Raw genomic sequence first — 20,101 nt, forward strand, 5'->3', positions numbered from 1 at the left:
AGTAGCACAAATACATCCCACATAGGCTTATGCAGAGATGGTGAATGGAGAGTCAAGAATCCACAACAGGTCTTTAGAGCAAGAAAGTATCCACAGCAGTTGTGGTTTGCAGGTAGGAAAGGTAGAACAGACCTGACAAACCCTAGATGATGAGCTACAGAACACAACAGAACACACTACAGTCAATACTACACAGAGACCAGATCTTCCAACCTGCCTTCCTGTCTGGAAGGGTCTTGTATTGCTCTGAAAATAAACCAGTAGCAATATATCCAAGGAAAGAGTCATAGCCACACAATTCCTTCTACATTTCTAGTGTCCAATTCCACTCACAAGAGAGATGCAGAATGACAGCTACCCAGGGAAGCTGAAGCTTAGCTACAAGCAAGAGGCATTCTGATATGCTGTATATTAACGCATATTAGCACAAAAGCCACACGCAACACACTGCAGAGAAATTGCCATTCTTCAACAGAAACAGCTCTCCTTCAAGTCCAACTACCTCCTCTGTGTCATCTGCTTCTCTCCAAACTCCAGGCTTTCTGATCCTGTTTCTGTCTCCTCACTACCTCACACAGTATTTCCAAGTTAGTTTAGTTTACTCAACTAGAGCCAGACTGATGCATTTCCTCATTTTTAACAGTCTGCCAAGCATGTTTTGCAAGAATTGAAGTGTCTAGAGGAGGATGGGATGCATCATCCTGATGTATGTCACATCTAATGCAAGAGAATTCCATCTCTGAGCTTTTACAGCATTTTCTCTAGGTCTGAAGATATTCCCATGGGCAGTGCCAGGCACTGTGTCAAAATGCCAACATTCAGCAGCAAGGATTAAATCAGAGATTTATGAGTATGAATTCTGTAAATGCATATAACCTGTCACCTCATCCTGGACATGCAGATGACAAAGCTTGCCCAGGATGAAGGCACTGCTGCTGTAAGCATCCTCCAGCTCTGCTAAGGGACTACTTTATTCACAGACAGGACACTTCCTTCAGCAGTTTCCTACAATGTACATTTCTGTGCTTATATATTGACTCTTCTGAGCTGGAATAGGAAGTTTTATAACTGTAGATTGACAGAGCAACATACACTGCACACCACATGCCTGAAGCAATTCTTTTCCTTTTTATTTTTCCTTTTTAACTCTTCTCTTCTGAAAGCCCATCTGAGAAATAATCCAATCCCTGCTTGGAAAAAAGAAACCGTGTCCCTCTACTTCTAATCCAGAGATGCAGTGCAAAACCTTGTCCCTTGAATTCCACACCCAAGTTATTTTTAGCACCCATTTATACATAAAGATACACATATAAACAGTATCTATGCACATATAAAGAGCAGCCATGCATGCCTGTTTCTCAAGCTGGCACAAACTATTTGGACCACCAAGCTATGCACAAGCCCCAGCATAGCCACAAGACATTTTATTCTAGAAGCTCCAGTCAGAGGCAGAATTGCACAGCCACATTTTGACCAAGAGCTTTGCACAACACAGACTTGATGTGCAGTGTGAAAAAGGCCTAAACAGACTCCACTGATCTTAGTCATGAAACATATTCCTATACTTTAAACTAGTGCATTTTGGGTAGAATCCACAAAATTGATTCAACAAGCACTAGCATCACAAGGTTGCCATCACCTGCATCCTCCTGTAACCTTTTTTGTTTCCTTCAGAAAAACTAGGACTAGCACCTGATCTCATGTGCACACAACCATCAATTCCTTCTCCTAACAGAGGCCTGGTGCTTTACTATGATTCATCTCCCTGCAGCAGTCTGAAGCCTGCACTCCAACACATTCAGTCTTTTCTTATTTCTCTCCCAAATATATTTTCTCCCTTTTAGAAGAACTGAGGGCAAGGGAGAATCCTCCAAAGAGGCCCAGTGCTTCCCTCCTGGTAATGAAACCCTGTAATGGAATGCCCTGCACTCCAATTAGGAAGAAATGCTAATTTTCTCCAGTTGAGCACCCCCTCTAGATGTATCTAATTTGTTTCACTGCTTTCATCTCTCCCCTCCATCACATTTTCATTTAAAGGTTATGATCTGTTTGTGCCCTTCATGCCGCGCCCTGACAAGACACCCCTATGAGAGGTTGCAGGGGCCACGTCGCCTTCCTAACCCCCTTCCCAAACAAAAACCAAAGCTTTTTTCCCTCCACTGCCTCTTTAAGAGATGCAGAAAGATGAAGGGGAGGAGCAGGGAATTGGGAAGACAATAATTAAAAATAAAAAGTAAGCCATCTTGCCAGTTATGTTTTTGGTTGTTTCCAACAAAAGGTTAGAGACCTTTGCACCATGACCAACATCAGTACGACCAGTGCAGGCCAGCTGGGAGAAACAGCATTACAGACCTTTGCTACTCCTGCAGATCCATTTTAGGAGCAGATGCTATGCAAGAATACCCTTTTGAAAAAGGTTTTGAGATGCTGGATTGTTTAGATTTTTACAGGGCTGGGGTATACATTCTCTCCAATCACAGAGAGAGTCTGGTCAGAAAGGACAAGGAAAGTTGGCTTAGCTTAGAAGATCTAAATAAAGCTATTCCCACTCCTCTCTAAATGGGTTATGCCTTGTTCTGAGAGCCTATCTTCTGAAGTTCCTTGAAAAGAGTACAGGCTTGAGCTGGGTAGTGTGAGCTTTGGAACAGCTTTTCACAGCACCCATAAATTCGTGCTGCTGTAGATTCTGTATGGCTGTAGGGACACCTGGAAATCTGCAGGGCAGATCCCATCTAGGCACAGTGACTGCCCAGAAGAGCCTTCTACATGTAGCACATGAGACAGGTATTCAGATCAACATGCTGTTGTCACACTACTTCCCATTGAAATTTGAACCATTTTCACCAAAATATTCTTTTAGAAAAACAATTTAAAATAAATGTCCAGTCACTAATTTACATCTGTTTCCTCCAGTGAGTTCCCTCTGCAGCCTGCCCAACAATATCTCTAAAGTGGAAGGTCTTCTCTACATGCCTATCCTGATCCTAAATCCATTCATTACTCATATTTGACATCTGCCTTCAATTCTCTCCTCCAATTCTCATCCATTAGAAAGAAAGTCTCTGATCTACACTTTCCCAACAGAAGTTTCATCACACATCTGTTGTCAGATACCCTGCAAGTTGAAAGCACTCAAAGAACCTCTTTGGAAGAAACACAGATAAGCAGTTCCCAAATGAAACGAAGTGGGAACTGCTGGGTTCTTCTGTGCCCTGCCTGGAGCAAGTACCCTCTCAGGGAAAAAAAAAAAAGAGGAATAGCTGAATACCTTGCCCAAGCTGTGCATTCAGCAACCTGTTCCTGGACATCAAGATTAAGCTGGAAAAACAGCAAGGCTGGGGTTTGTTATTAATGGGCACTTTGCTAACACTGTCCAAGATAGCCAGCTCCCTCCCAATCATTTTCCTGCTGCAGCCCCTCAATTCCGTCAGTCAGAGCTAGGAACTCCATTACAAGCTATTTCCTCTCTACGTTTGCCAGGCCTCCAAAAGCTTCTGCAGAGAGCCCTGACGATCCCCCTCCATCCTGCCCTGCTCCACAGACGCAGCTCCCTCCGTAACTCGACAGAGACCACAAACAGGGAGCAGGCAGGAGGCACACAAAGATTTACTCTTCAGAGATAGCACCCTTGCCCTTTCCTCCCCCCCAGGCCCCCTCTCTATCTGGTCCATGCGAACAAACCCCGAGTGGGAAAGAGCGTTTGGAAGAGGCTTGTGTCTGGGCCAGCCGCCTTTCATCCACGAGATGCCTCTTCCCCTTGGAAAATACAAGCATTGTGTGGAAACATTTTAATATATTCATGCACATTCCTATAGCTCGCAGGAGCGAGCGGGTCCCAGCAGCCTCCCCTGCCTGCTTTCCAAACGATGTGGATAGGCAGCGACGCACTGGGAATGCCACCTGTTTTCTCGAATGCCCGCGAGTATGTAAATGGTGTGGGAATATGCAGGCCAAGCGCCGTGGGTTTATTGTGCTGCAGAAAAGATTTTACTAATTACTTGCCTAAACTCCAAAGCAGTACGCTTGCTGGTTTTACAAAGCGGGAGAGCAGGGAAGGTGGGGGTGATGGGAAGAGGAGGAGGAGGAGGAGGAAAAAAAGAGGAGGGGGAGGGCAGGAAAAAAAAAATTAAAAAAGGACAGGGGGAGCAGAGAGAGGAAAGAAGGAAAAGGAGAGAGAACGCAAGGGATGCATTTCAAAGTTTCCCCAGCAATTTGATGGTGGGGAGCTGGGCCCAATGTGAAATCATAGAGGTCAAAGGTGGGTCTCCCTCCCTTGTGAGAAAGTGGTGAATCAGGACGGTTTATCAAACGATCATTTTCTTTTGAAACTGGGAGGCAGCGGCTGGGACAATTCTGCAGATGTGCTTGATGAGTTCGGGACAAAAATGGGCTGCCGCCTCCTCTCCCTCCACCCCCCTTTAAGGTCTCCCATCAGGGGTTGCTTCTCCCTCCACTGCTTCCAGGACCCTCCCCTCCCCTTCTTCAGTGGTCAGCTGAGACCCCCACCCACTGATCGCCTTTGTATTCCTGGCCTTTGGACACACTGACGGGGCCCTTTATGAGACCCCAATCAAGACCCCCATGTCACAGGTACCTAGTAGAGATACCAGACCCTTTTCAAATGAGGAACAACAAGGAAAATATGCTGGCCCATTGTCCCAGCATGGCACCAAGGGAGATGAAAGGGACAGGCTGCTCCCTCTCCACAGACCGCCTGCCAATCAACCCCAGTTATTAAGGTCACGATGTGGAAATTCTTTTGACCTGCACCTAATCAAAGATGCACCAGGGCCTTTTGAGACAACAAGGGGTAAGGTGGGAGGGCAGGCATCCCCCCACCCTCCCCACCCATAAATACAGTGGAGTTTCTAAAGAGAATTTAGGAGGAGTTACCCCAGTTAGTGCCGTGGCACACTTGCCGCAAGTACCACCGGGGCAGCGAAACAAGACTCCATGCTAGCATCCACTCTCAGGAGAGCTTAGATTAAAAGCTTTCCTTATTGAAAAGTTAGGCTGAGCAACGCTGGAAGCAGCTCAGAAGTCACAATCAAGGACTCTGTGTGACAAGTAGCAAGCATCCTCTTTCTCATTCCCAGCAGCTTTGGTTAGTACAGGCTGTGGGTTTCACCAGCACCACCCAACACTGGGCCCTACAGAAGAAAAGCTCAGTGGGCATGAACTTATGAATCTCCAAAAGCTGAAGCACCTGGAAGCCTGGATGGATGCCTGCAGTGCAGAGCAGACATTCTGAATTCCCCTTGCATTATATGGGATGAAGAAACTAAGAGGGTGTTGATGGTGATAGTTCTTAGGACTATGCAAAAATCTCTCAGAGAGGTGTTAGTGCTCACCTGCAGCAACAAAGCAATCGGGTGAGTGGTACAAAAGAGAGCAGGGGCCAAATACAATCAGAGAAGCACATCCCACCACACAGCTCCTGAGCACTTAGAATATGGGCAAGATCATCCACCCCTGAAAAACTGTTCTGTGTCTCTCGCTATCTGAAAGTCATCACCATACACTCAGTTACAGAACAGTTAAGACAACCTGGCAACACTGACAGCTTACAGTCTGTTACAGTTCACACAAATCAGGGGGAAATGCCTTAACCCAAAACATCATCAAAAATCCACAAACATTTATCAGCACATATAAGAGGCTTCTGCAAGTGCATGATTCTGAATGAGGTGCTTCAGAAAAGCCGTATGTTATAAATCATGGCTATCACTGGCACACACAAGACCAATCTTGAAGAAGCAGAAACTTTAATTGGTATCATACCTACCACCATACAGGGAAGACCTTTTCTGATCCTACTGTCAGATTGCTGCTCACATCCTGTTGGCATCCTTCAATGCCTATCTGGATCAAGCTTTTAGTAAAAGGCAAGGAAATGCACAGTGGTGGTAGAGTGAAGGCATAAACAGTGTTGACAGTCACAGCAACCAATCTGTAGGTTTCGTTATGCCAAACACTTTGTTCATATGTTGGCTCATTTTCTTCTTGCCCTTTCATAGGGTCACAGGATGTTAGAGGTTGGAAGTGACCTCTGGAGATCGAGTCCAACTCCCCTGGCCAGAGCAGGACCATATAATCTAGTGCAGGTCACACATGAACACATCCAGACAGGTCTTCTCTAGAGCAGAAAACTCCACCACCTCTCTGGGGAACTGTTCCAGTGCTCCATGACCCTTACAGTAAAGAAGTTCTTCCTCCTATTGAGGTGGAACTTCCTGTGATGTAGTTTACATCCACTACCCCTTGTCCTATCACAGGGCACAACTGAGAAGAGGCTGTCCCTTCCCTCTTGACACCCAGCCCTCAGATATTTATAAACATTTATCAGATCCCCTCTCAGTCTTCTCTTCTCCAGACTAAAAAGACCCAGGTTCCTCAGCCTCTCCTCATAAGGCAGGGCTCCAGTCCTTTATCATCCCGTAGCCCTCCACTGATTCTCTCAAGCAGATTCCTGCCCCTCCTGAATTGGGGAGCCCAAAACTGGATGCAATATTCCTGGTGAAGTCTCACTATTGTGTAGCAGAGGGGAAGAAGAACCTCTCTCGATTTGCTTTTATACACTTTCAGCTCACGAAAGACACCATTTCAGTGCTATTCAAAGTTCCCCCAACTCCTCTCAGAAGTGCAGCTGATCAGCGAGGACCAGCTGAGCAGGAGGTGCCAAATAGAAGTCTCCACAGGAATTTTGAGTCAGAGAGTCACATGTCCTACTGTACTGCTTCTCCACTGCAACTCGGTGCCATTCCCTTGCTCCTTTGCTCTTACACAACTGCTGAAGCAGGTGGAAGACAGTTTTTCCTTATTGATGTTAAACCAGCCAGCTCCTATACCAGAAATTATTTAGATACAACACAACATAGCTTGGTTTAGACTACTGTAATCCAAGATCCAAAGGGACACTTCAAACCAGCTATCTCCTCTACCATTACAGTAGGATGCAGTGCTCAGAGCAGACATGACTACAGCACTGCAGCACAGAGAGACAAGTTTCTTACTTCAGGACAATATCCTTCACTATTGCCCTCCTTTCAAATGCCAATTTGACAGCACACCAGGGTCCTGCTGTCCTCAGAGTGAATCAACTTTACAAGGACTAGGCTGCTATCTTAGGACACTACAGCTCCACTTACCACCTCAGGGCATGGGCTCACATCCTGAGCCTGGTTAGAAGCATCTGCACCTGGGACTCTCACCATGCAAGAAAGGTCCACCCCTTTCTGTCCATCTCTGCCCCTCCTACGACGAAAAGCAGCCCTTTGAAACTCAGGGGAGGGAGCAGACACCGCTCTAATTGTAGGAGTGAAACCTGGCATCCTCTTGCCCATCTACCTTTGCATTGTTTCTGATTCTCTTTGAACCTCTGGTACTGCTTGTCAGGTCGCTGCCCTCCTGAGAGATCAGAAAAAAACAAAATGGCAGTGATTACTATTGTACACCAATTTGCAAGCTAAAAAAGGGAGAAAAAGAGAGAACAGCCTCCGTGTGTCAGGCTTTGACTGAAGCAGCCTGAAAAACAAACCCTTAATTTAAATGTTAATGAAAGTGCTGAAGAGACATCAGAGGCTTTCATTTCTCTACAAGAAGCAGAATCATCAGGACCAGAATTTATGGCCCACTTCACCTCCCCTCTCCCCTTCTCTGCTCCATCAGTCAGAGAAGTTAGGAAAGGAGAAAAAAAAAACACCCTAATTTTAACATTAACTCCACACTTCCACCCTGGGATGCAATTGCTAAATTATCTGTTGGCAGGACACTGATCAAAGGTGGAAAAACAAAGGCACACTGCACAGTCAAGCAAAGGTAAACAGCAGCCAAGGTCTAGTGAAGTTGCCTTCTCCCTCTGCAAATTTAAAAAGCTAAAAAGAAAACGATCACAAACTGAAAATAGAAACCTCAAACCATAAGGCTGCCAGCCCCCTCAACTAAATTTCTTCTGTCACATCAATTAAACAGACATGGATTATCCTGTGCAAACCAAGCAGCACAAGAAAGATGCTTCCCCCAAGACTTCCAAGACATAAACTACCCTCAAGAATGGGGAAAGATAAGACAAAAGCTTCAGGGGGAGAAAAAAAGAAAGAAAAAAAAAAAAGGAAAAAAAAATTAATATGCAGCACAGCTCTACAGGATTCAAAACAGATGTGAGTGAGTTCCAACTCAGCTATTGTCTTCCAAAACCTGCTTCACCTGCCCACAACCACTAGTGAGCCAATTCACAGAGTCACAGAAAATACATACATTAGAGTATTGGCCAAAAGTTACAAAAAGGAACTATTGTCATAATTTCTGTAAGCTGTAGAGGGCAAAGGAAAAAGGCAAAAAAAGGTTAAGTTGCAGTTTTGCATTCTATAGAAGTGTTGGCATACATGTTTGTTTCTAGAGGAAAGGGAAAAGGGACATGTTCATGTGTTCAGCCATGTGAAGAAGGCCAAACAGAGTCGTTGTCACACAATTAAAGAAGGTAAAACAAAGTCTTCTTCCTCCCAACATCAAGGGAACAATCAGGGCACATGGATAAGACACAGGTGTCATTCTAGCTCCAGAGGGGAGAAACTGATACTCATTTCCTGCTCTTCAGCTTTGAGGTGAAAGAGCACCAAGTCAGTTATGACTATTGCATATCTCTAGAAATCCACATCCAGATCACTCTCCAAGGTCAGTAAGAGATGGTAGTTAACACCACTACTAACTCTGCAAGTCCACCCTGGGATCTCACAGTTGAGCAGGTTCTTCCTGCCCTTGCTTAAGAAACAGCTGCAGGTCAGAGACCCCTCTCAATTATTCAAACCAACCAGGCTCTACAGAGATCCCCAAGGACAGCAGAGCTATTGCTGCCTGCTCTTTCACTGGCAATGCACAAACCAGAACAAAACCCAGTAACTCATCCCACGTCCTAGCAGGCTTGGAGAGGTTCACTCTGCAAACACAACAGGTCTCAACAGAGCACTACTACAGCCAACAGCTCAGCTTGATATGCAATAGGGGATATCTTCTGTGGAGCAAGAAATGCGGGTGGGGGTAACATTATCAAATGCTTTCACTGCTGCACATTAGGGTTTCAATCGTACAGTTAAAAACACTGTGAAGCTGCTCTGACTCAAGTGAGTTGTTTTGCTCTATTGTAATCTGCATGATGAGACTGTTTCTCTTTCACAAAAGTTTCCAGATAACCACTAATGAGAAGCCCTCAGAATTAATCATTTTGACTGTGCCCAGTGGAAGAGAAGCCCATTCAGTCAAGTTACCTGTCAGTAACTCTTCTCTTCCTTCTTTTCCCCACCAAGTTTTGGGTATGTTTTACAATTTGTCTAAGGTTGTCCACAGGGGCAGAGATCTGCCCAGCTATTACTTTCCCATAATATTCCATGGGAGAAGCTGTCAGGTTAACAGAGATTCAAACTAGCATATTAAAATAGAAGATTGTCAGGCCTTAACTACAGCACTGCATAAATAGAAGAGACAGAGCAAGCCTGGCTTTTTTAATTCAACTGCTCACAGAAGGAATTATTTTCCTTTAAATTAAACATTCATCACAGATAGCCAGTCCTTAGAACAAAAACTTTCCTCCTGTCTGGAATAAACCTGAATACTCACACCCCCAAAGCACATCTCTGCTGCAATAGGGCACATTACAGCTGCCTGGCATTGCATCACAGGTTTCCTAGCACCTATAGGTGCACACTGAAAGCAATTTTTGTGCCTCCATCATCTCTTTTCTTGCTTCAAAAGCCAACAGACATGATGGGAAGAGCAGCTCTTATAATAAATGTTGTTTAATCTGTATAGTAAATGCCAGTGGCCAGATGAAGCAGGAAAAAGCCATCTTAGATTTCTGAATCCAAGATTAATAACGATTTTAACATCAAGGTTCCCTTTTCCCTTTCCCTTCCAGTTTACACGTTTACAGTTTACAAAATAGCTAAAAACATATATTTTTTTTTTCTTAAATAAACATTTTAGTAGTACAACACATATTGTAAGTCTTATGTCTCTGCATCCAGAAACATCAGGCAGTTGGACCTCATTTTCTCCATAAACCTCACAATATACAGTATGCAGTGGTCACTTCTCTTCTGTGGCTGCTGCCATGTCAGGGAATTACAAAGTATGAAGGTGGTGTCACTATTCCACTAGAGACCCCTGGGTTTGTCTCACTTTGCACGTTTGCATTGGTCCACTGCACGCAAGCTTGCCTTAGTCCCTGAGCACACATAAGTCACTGCAGCAGGCACCAGTAAATGAAAGTTTAACATCAGCATGATGCTGAGTTCAAAAGGCAAATGAACTCAGGGCAGGGAAGGGATTGCAAGCAGTAAAGAAACATGGTTTAAGGGTATAGAGCCTCAAGTGCAGCATTTTACCAATCCATGGAGCAGCACAGCTTTGGAGACCAATTTAAACATTGCTGGAGCAAGCTGAGACACCTAATTTTAAGGATTCTCTCAAACTCCTGTCAAGTCCCTGACATGACAGGCAATGTGGGACCTACTGTTAAAGACACATCAACCAGCACATCTAAGCAGAAGACCTGCTGAAAGCCCAGAAGAAACACAGCAATCTCTCCATCTTCACTATCCTGCGGGGCACTGTTAAGGATCTCCAGAGCAATAAAGCTCCAATGGCAAGTGGATGTGAAGGCACTTCCACGGCTGAAAAATTTATCCTAAGGACTAAGCACAGTTCTCTGCACAGTAAGAAAAGATCCAGTGCTCTTGCTACTGTTTTAGCCTACTTAATCTCCCTTACAGGGACCATTCTGTCTGCAGATCCTCCAAATGTCCATCCTGGCATCACTACATGAAAAGCAAGGAACCCCCTAACACCCTGTGATCCTGTGAAGCCTCCTGCCAAATTCAGCACATCTGCAGGAGGATCCATGTAGCGACACAGGTAAACTGTGGACAAACCTAAGCACAACACCCAAGAAAAACACCTGAAGACAGAAGCTGCACTTTAAGAGCACAAGTCTCTGAAGTTTAATTGAGATATACACACATTGTCCATGAGAGCAGCAGAGCAGCAAAGTTGGACTACAGCAAAAAACTCAGCTATGGGTCGGGAGCACATAGAACCTTCTAAAGAAGCTTCAAAGAGAGGGAGATTTTACCAAAAAGCAAGATGTAAAGTTTCAGCCTTGCCCATTAACAGCTGAGGTTCAGTAAGAATACAACTCTAACTACTCTAGAGAGTCTTAGATCTGGAAAATCTCCAGGTCAGGAAACTGCAGCCTCTCCAAAGTGCTTCTAAATGGTTAGAGCTAGAGCAGTACTCCATGCTCCTACCCTAGCAAATACAACTGCTTTGAGTTGTTCCCAAGCTCTGTGTCTCCACAGTAGCCACAGCTAGGGGGTCCTCAGCAACGATGGGCCAAAATACTTAGGTGGATGGAGCCCAATTCTACAGCAGTCCTACACCAGCAGAACTATCCAATCTTATGGAGTTATGGAGGAGCACAAGTGAAAAAGGAGAGCCAGAAGGGCAAGTCAAATGTTTAGGAGGAAGTGGAGGTTATAGGCCACGTTCAGCCTCACTGAGGTTGTGTATCCAAGCTCTGGAAAGAAAGATGGGGACTGCAAGGGAGGAGAAGTTTTGCGCAAGTTCCTAAGGAGCACAGGGAATACACATGGTGAAATAATGGGCTCCTGCAGGTAGAACAGACACCACAAAGCTCCCCAAACCAGACCTTGCCAGAAACCAGATATTATCTTTTTGATACTCACTCTCATTAGACAGCAAGCAATAAAACCTATTAGTGAAAAATTCATCCCCCCCCTGCCCCCTGCTCCTTGCCCTGGCCCTCCCCCACCACATGCCCTCCCTGCTCTGATCCTCTCCCTCTTCTAGGATAGCTGCGATTTGTTCTGAGAAGCGACAGGTTTATAGGTTAGCCGACACCTTCCCTCTGTGGAATTTTAATTAACTTCTCCCACCGCCAATATGTTAAGGAGCAGGGTTTCCATTATACGAGGTCAGCAGCGTGTTTCAGGCCCTGCTATATCAGCCGTCAAATTGAAGAATTAATGACGTGTCTAATTGGCTCTAATTTTCCACACCCCCTCCCCAAAATCTGGAGGGGTAAAGGGGGGTGGTACAGCAGGCTGGTGGGGGAGGCTGGTATAGTCCACAATCTCACAAAAAAAAATTGTGAGCGCACAATTTAAGCCCACTTGGTCATAGGGAAGCTGTTCTGCTACCTCCCATTTATCACCCTGCAGGGAAAAAAAGAGAGGGGGGAAGACTGTGGGTAAATATTGTGACAGAGTATGCACAAGCATGCACATCATGGAGAAGAACACTGTCCTGACAAGAGGCCATCTCAGTAGGTCATCACTTAGGACTAGGAAGCAGCATACCACTGGGCTCTAACCAGCCATGGTACTAGAGCCAGAGCCTATCTGCTAGAGATGGGGCTCTTGCAGCACGGAAGACAGCAAAGATGTTCTATCTAACGTCTTGCAGCAGCATTAAGGAACATGTCACTTCTTGAAAAATCCTGTTTCAAACACTTGAAGCAATGGGTTGAGGGAATGACAAAATCGTATCAGGCATTGAGGGTCATTTCTTTGATAACACCATGAGCTTCACATCACTAAATTTCTGCTGCCTGCGAAACCAAGCTCAGGGATCTAATGCAGACAGTAGTTGTGGGAAGTACTTGGGTTTTGCAGAGGCCTAAAATTCACTAGTTGCAGCCATCACATGGGCAGCAACAAGGAGCTCTTCCTCGAGGGAAAAGTCTCTTGCATGCAGCAGACCTGCAGTGAACCAAGAGGCAGATTGTTGCTAGTGAAAGTAAGATTTTAACAGCAAGAGTTTAAGTTTCTCAGATCTTTACTTCCTCAAGAGCAAAAGCACTTAAAAAAAAAACACTTCCGAAGATTCTGGTGTAGATACTGCCCTTGCTTCTCATGCTGAAGTTGTAGTAACATTATGCCCAGGAGTACAGACAATAAAGGCTGGAAAACCTCATCCCTGAAAGCTACTTACACCTTTCCCAGTTCAGCATACTCAAAGAAAATCAAACTCTAATCATTGCACAGAGCTCCCAAGCAGAGACGTTTTCGTTTGGCATCTCTTCTGCCAGAGAATGAGAATACAAGTTGGCATCTTTTCAGTACAGAAAACCTCAAGAGGATCCAGCTCATTACTTCTAATTAGCAAGTCAGAGCGTTTGCTCTGCGAGTAGGAACTAACAGGTCCCACCTGAGACAGCAACAAAAACTCAGGGCTATTGTCAGTTTCTTTATGAGCAGATCACTGTTAAAAGGAACAATGACCACATGACCTTCCCCAAGCTCCTGCTGCAGCCTCCACCCAAACTGAGTCCCAGAAGTGTTATGCTGGTGCCTAAGAGAGATTTATAGACACAACCTGTCCAAGTCCTCTCCTTCTGTCTGTTGGAAATTAGGAATAAAGAGATCTCAATTACCTTAATAACGGGCTGATAGCAATGGACCACACTCGATCCTCTGTCTGCACTGTATGTAGACACTGCCCAACTCTGCCTGCGGACAGGGACCAAACCTAAAGAGAGAAATGTATGTTATGCCACATCATTCAGAAGGTAGGATGCATATTGCTGTTGTTGTGCTGGAAGAGCTGCCCAAACCACCATGCTCACCCTCCCTGACATCCTCTCCCTGAATTCCTATTACTTAGTTTTAAGGAGAAAAGCCAATCCCTGGCAGAAAAAAACACACTTAAAAGTTACACAAAGATTCAGTTTATGAGGATGGCCTTCCATCCCACTGGTAACAGGAGAGAGCACCTCCAACACCACATGATCTCTAGGGCAGCACTCACAGAAACCCCTCACCACTCACAGTTAAATAAATTCTATTTGTTCAAATCTCTGCTGTTCTCTTGAACAGCGTAGGAAGGTTTTGCACCACGCTGAAAAATTTCTATTCGTATCTACAAAATTAATCATTTGCTATCCTGTAAAATACTTTTCACAAACTCATTCCCTTTCAACCAAATTTCTTAAGTGTATGCCAGGCTATTTTCAAATAGGCCCCCCCTTGCTCACTGACAACCTGAGAGAATCACTTCCTTCTCTCGCCAGTGCATGCTGAGGCACATGCCTTTCCACCAGCTTACCACTTCCCCACCTTTGTTTCCCAGCCCAATAGATTCTTGCTGGGACCTCTGTCTGTGGCCTTCATTTTTTCCACCTTGCCTTCATTCTTGGCCAACAGTATTTTAGCCCCTCGCTTCTCTGTAACTCGCTCCCAACGTTTCACTTCAGGATTTCAAAGATGGGAGTGCCCTATTTGTTTGTTTGTTGATAATGCCCAAGATTGCAGGCTATTCTTGTCAGCGGGGAATTTAGCACCTTGTGTCAGCAGAAGAAGCAGAAAAGCTTAACTCTTTTAAGGCATCCCTATCTCCTACAGGTTAAAAATATTGCTCAGAGAACACTATCTGCTGCCTATCACACAAGAATGTACATTAGCAGCTCTTCAGAGCTTAGTCCTAATCAACACTCAGCAGAGCCCTCAATAGCTTAGACACTTAGAGCCCCTCTAAAAGGCTGGTAGGGATTCCCTTCCATTCTCCAAGAGTCTCATTCACACAAACACGGCAGCCTACAAAAGAGATGATAAAAAATAAGAGGTGAACATCCCCAGAGCCTATACTGGAGGGAGCACTGGGTGGGTAAGATCTCACACTATCTCCAAGAAAAACAGCCTTAAATTCCTCTCTGGCCTTCAGGAATTTATTCTCAAGGTCAGGGAGGTCTGTCCTTAGGCTGGCAAGGAAGCAGCAAGACGACACTCAGCAAAGAGGCTCCACAGAACAGAAAGAAGTAGCCTCGCTAAAGCGTGAGACAAAGCAGCATCTCAAGGCTTTGCTTCCCAGGAGGCAAGCAGTATCCCCAGCAATGCCCTTTGCATCTGAACACTGTTCTTCTGGGAGTGCCTTTATGCAGCAGTACACCTATACAGAGCAATCAACGAGAACAAATAGTGCAAGGTGTGTGGCTCAGCAGCGCATCAGATGTTTACCCATTACCATGGGCATCCTATAAAACCTTGAAAGAGACTTTTCAGTGGCCCAACTTCCCCTCTTGCAAAACACAAATGGCAGTTTTTCCTCTTATCTCCATTAACGTTGTATAACATGTACCTGGGACCAAGAGTATCCACCAGCCTACCCCAAACAGCAAGGAAAGCTTTGAGCACACTGTAACCACTTCAAACGATGCAACAAGTGGTTGTGAAGATGCTACAGGTACTGCATCATGCCAGCAGGACAAGGGTTAAACATCTACATGGAGTCTCCTAAAGTGCTAAACCAGACCTGGTTACAGTTCAGGAGAACAACTTTCCAAGCCCATTTAAGAATACAGCACTGCCAACCAGGTCCAGAGGACTAAAATACTTAAAAAAAAAAATAAGAAGGTCCTGCCTTGAGAACAAATAAACAAAAATTAAGTGACAGGATTCAGTAATGCCAAATGAAAGAGAAAAATGCGAGCTAACAGGATTCACAGTCTAACTTCACTCCTGGTTTACAAACCAACAAGCAAAACAAACAAAAACTCCAAAGCAAGCAAACAAAAAAAAGCAACATCACAACAAAACACATAAATATATTACAACTCCATAGATTCAGAAAAGATATGCTGTCCCTTAAAGAGATCAAATATACAACAGAGAGCACATGAAACAGCACTGCATCACAAAACAAGGATGTGCTTGAGATATAGCATACTTCAGACTAAATGGCATGGATCTTGACTACAGTGCTAGACAGATGTACAGTGAAAGAAGCAAAAGATCAGCTGCTGCCTTCTGTGCTTCCTAGTTTAATCCAGCAGTTGATGCCATAAGGTACTGCCAAACATCTTTCTTAAAAGCATGGCATAGCAAGCTTCTCTTCAGAGATATGAGCCTATGCCAAGACAGACAGTGCTCCTGCACACATACAAGACAGGGCTCACAACAGTTCTGCTGACACTTCAGCACTCATGGCACAAGATGTCTGAGGCCACCTCTGCAGCAGCACCTGCTGGAATGTCACTGCTCACCTTTGCTGTTCTATCGCGGGAGCCGCTGACAATGTAGCCACCTTGGAAATCCACACAGCTCACCTCCTGTTCATGTGCAGAGAACTTGACACTATAGGAGCCACGGATCTTGTGAAGGACAATATTTCCATCTCTGAAAAACAAATCCCCAGGCAGGAAGTCTGTATCAGGTGCAACTCCATTGGACATGGACTTTTTATTTGTGCTTAGCAGTGCCACAAAAAAAAGCAGGACTGATCTCTCATGGGAGGTGAAATTCACGCACCACTATTAAACTCTCCACTCCTCTCACATCCCTCATCCCCTTGCAGCACAACATCTGGCCAAAGTCTGCTCTGCTGCACAAGTCTGCTGATGGCTGTCTTTGCACCCTTCACTTTTAAGTTGCAGAAACTACCAGAGCAGCCATTCCTCCTCCTACAGCCTTGAGCTTGCCAGACTTCTGGCTGAATGCTGAATGGCTGAGTAAGGGAACAAGTTAAGTGATTATTCTCACCCATGGCCAAGCTTCAACTTTTCATTCATTTCAGAGCAGCCATAAAGGGCATCGTGCTTTGAATTAGCTACAAAGACACTTTGGCTTTTTTTCAGCCAATATGGTTACTGGAATTTTAAATGTCACGCTTTCAATTTCACCTGAATTTTGGTCCACAGGAGAGAGTTTTAAGGTATCCAGGGTAGGCAGTCCTGCTTGCATCTCCCAATTCTATACTGAAGTGTTGTGTGTATTAATAGCAGAAACTTTCTAAGTAACAGTTCTGTCAGTTGCTGCAATTGAAAAAGGCCATTCAAACGCAAAATTAATTGGAGAAGTGTGTGTGGTGCTGGAATGCTTGGCAGTTTTCCTTCTCTGCACAATTACATCAGGACATACACTCATCTCTCAAAAGCTTTGTGCAGCACTGTAGCCTCAGTTAACCAGCAGTTCTGAATATTAGAACAAAGTCTAGCTACTCATGCTCTAACAGTGAAAGAAATGAAAATTGCACATCAGTCAGGACTGCCTGATCAGTCAATCCTAATTCAACCATTCTGTGGACATCTACACAAGTGCAAAAAAGACACTTTATAAGATCAACAGCATGAGATTCATCTCCTCCATTGCTGTAATAGAAGCTTTTTTTGGTAGTTGAACACATGGAGACTGTATAGCAAGATAGCTGCCTCTGCTCTGGGCTGGAGTTGCACAAAACCTTTCCAACAACTTTACTGCCACATTCCTTGCCTCCTTCATTCACCCAACTTACCCCCCTCCACTGACGATGTGGGAGTTGACAAGAACAAAGCGACATACGTCCTTCTGGTGGCCAGAGAAGATAGCCTGAGGGTGACGCTGCAAACCTGTACCATCTGGACGGAGCCGGTAGGCATGGATGTTCTCTGCTTGAGACAGGTAGAGATACTCTCCATCCAGCTCCATCCAGGGCAGCAAACTGCAAACAGACAGCAAGTTGTGGGGGGCAGCAGCACAGGAGCGTGAGAAGAAAATTAAACAAAAAACCTCAGATACATTACATATGTAAACATATCAACAAAAACAAACATCCACTGAAGAAAACTGTGACACTGGAGCTGTTGTGCTGGGTACATGCAAAAGTGAAGCTGAATACAACAGCTTGGTTTTTCTAACCAAGAGCTGAGGAAAAGGAAGTATGGAATATCTGAAAGAGAAGATGGCCAAAAGTATAGTGAGTTTAGATAAGAAAAAAAGTTAAAGTTCCCTGATGTCTCTTCAGGAGCCTTGCACTTGTAAAGAAACTAGACTATCAGGCATGTGTGAGCTACTTCTAACAGAGCCTTCAATGTGAAGTTCTTGGTGCAAAGTCAGTCCTGATCCAGCACATTATTTGCTGATGCCCATCTGAGACCACAAATCTGACACTGCTTCACATCTGAGCAGGGGAGTAGGCCACATCAAATGACAAAGGTCTTCTTACAGATAGGAGCTGCATTCTCTGTATGTTGATAAGCAAGCAACAGGGTAAGCCTGAAGCCACCCAAGAATTCTGAGCTCATCCTGTAGAGGAGGCATTTTTTCTACATTCACACCTTTTCTACTGCTGAGCCAAAAAGCAGCTGCAGAGCAACCTCTTGATTTTTCTCATCTCCCAGAAGAGCACACACACAGTTTCTGCCCCTTGGTAGCTATGGGACTGTGGCAGTTCCTACAGATGTGTTCTAGATCAACAACACTGGACAGGTAAAGGAGTGGGTCCAAGGTATTCCAAAGACTGAAGTTACAAGTAGAAAAGATTCTTTGCTTCCTGGAAGACCAAGAAGAGGAGGAGACACTTCACTCAGTGTGACGACTGTCATGACAATAAATTTATTTATTCTTGAAAGAAAAATGAGATACAGAAACAGAAGAGTCTCCAATGCATACTTAGGCAGCGAGATCTTTGCTCAAAATCTTGCTTTTGTGCAGCCACCAGAGAATCAGCAAATAGGCTTTCTGGATATGGCAAGGCCAGATACAAAGAGACATAAGCTTCTATCCTACAGGTCATGGACACGTGAAATTATCTCCACTCTGCAGTTACTGTAGAGTACACCAACACCCATGCAAATACTGAGCAAAACCATAGAGCAGCTTTTTTTGTTTTCAAACTATTCAGGAACAAACTGTTTTGAAAGCTTGTGGCTTCTCATAAACACTCGTCTCCCTCTTTGATTTTTGTACAGATTATTCATCCTCCAAGGTCATGATTTTCTGTCAGGAGAGCTACTACACAGAGCCACACCTGATAGCAGCACAATAAGGAAACAGAAACAAGCAAGAAGACAAGACTGCTTATTAGATAGAAGGGCCCTGCTTGCCTGCATTCATCTCTGCTAACAGGCTTTTAGTCACGCAGACAGCAGTTGAGCATAGGTTATAATGGTCATCTGGGACTTGGTCATATGCATGGAAAAAAATTAAAGGTATCTTTAGAGCAGTAGCTTTGGTTTTAGGAGGGCTTTGATTTCCCCTTCCTTCCTCCACTCCTACGCACTCCTCTAAAAGCAAGTGAATATCCAGCTTACCTAGACTACAGCCAGTTCCTGTGGCTCTCTTCCTGTTACAGTTTAGCATTTTACCTTTTTTCTATGGCTTTTTCATAAGGAGAAGTAACAAATTTGAAGTGGGATAAATGAAAAATTAGGAGATGCCATTGGGATGGTGGCCTCATTAAATCAGTCCTTGCCTTTTCACCTGGGAAGCTGGTTTAGTAATGATCTCTAACATCCACAGAGCCTGTCTTCACAGATGGTTGCAAGCACTTCAAAGGCAGGTATACAACCTGCACCAAAAGTCATCCTGTTCATTACATCTGTTCCCAGGACTTTACACAAGCAGTGGCACATTATCCACGACTTCAATCTACACAGCACAAAAAGGCATGAAAGCTCAGTAGCAGCTCCCTGTTTTTCAGCAGCTAACAAACCACAGTCTTTCTCATTTTCCCATCAGATGATGTGAAGGCTGAAAACTCATGTTCTGTTCAGACAAGAGACCTACCTTATACTTTGATTTGAAAACTGAGCACAGCTTTGCAAGCAAGAATTTAACAACTGTCTCCTCTCATCGGTGTTAAATATATATATATTTTTAGTGGAAGAGAGAAGCATAAGGTAGAAGAGCAGCAACTAGCATTTTAGATTTATACATCCAAATCCAGGTCCAGGACAAGGCATGGAAGACAAACCAAGCATTTTGAGAACACGCAGATCCACATCTGTGATCAAGGTGTGGTTACTGTGAGAGCAGGGTAGAAAATTGGTCATGTTATACAGCAACAGACAGGAATGTAACAGTGTGAGTATGTAGTAAAGATTGCTAAATGTAATAAAAACTGCACACATCAGAACAATGACAAATTCAATCTCTTACTAAGAAAGCAAGTCTTGACTCTAGGGTGAATCCCTAGGGCAAGACTGCAACTCCAGCTGCACAACATGCAACTAGCCAAAATAGGCCAGTGGCATCACTTGTAAGACCCTAGGTATCCCAAAGAGCAGAAAACACCTCATTTAAGGACACAGATGCAAACGCAAGGCCACATGGCAGCT

The 20,101-nt window shown here is 44.5% G+C and overlaps 1 protein-coding gene across 1 annotated transcript in view; it reads right to left on the reverse strand.

The window, feature by feature from the left end:
* FBXW4 (F-box and WD repeat domain containing 4) overlaps positions 1-20,101 on the reverse strand; it is a 65,809-nt gene that overhangs the window by 33,242 nt on the left and 12,466 nt on the right. Inside the window, exons 3-5 of the mRNA XM_064144537.1 lie at positions 17,299-17,484; positions 16,052-16,184; positions 13,448-13,542 (exon numbers count right to left, since the gene is read on the reverse strand). Coding sequence (XP_064000607.1) covers positions 13,448-13,542; positions 16,052-16,184; positions 17,299-17,484 — 414 coding nt within the window. The remainder of the gene's footprint in view (positions 1-13,447; positions 13,543-16,051; positions 16,185-17,298; positions 17,485-20,101) is intronic.

This window comes from Pogoniulus pusillus, chromosome 6 (assembly GCF_015220805.1).
Source record: "Pogoniulus pusillus isolate bPogPus1 chromosome 6, bPogPus1.pri, whole genome shotgun sequence".
In the NCBI taxonomy this organism is placed as follows: Eukaryota; Metazoa; Chordata; class Aves; order Piciformes; family Lybiidae; genus Pogoniulus; species Pogoniulus pusillus.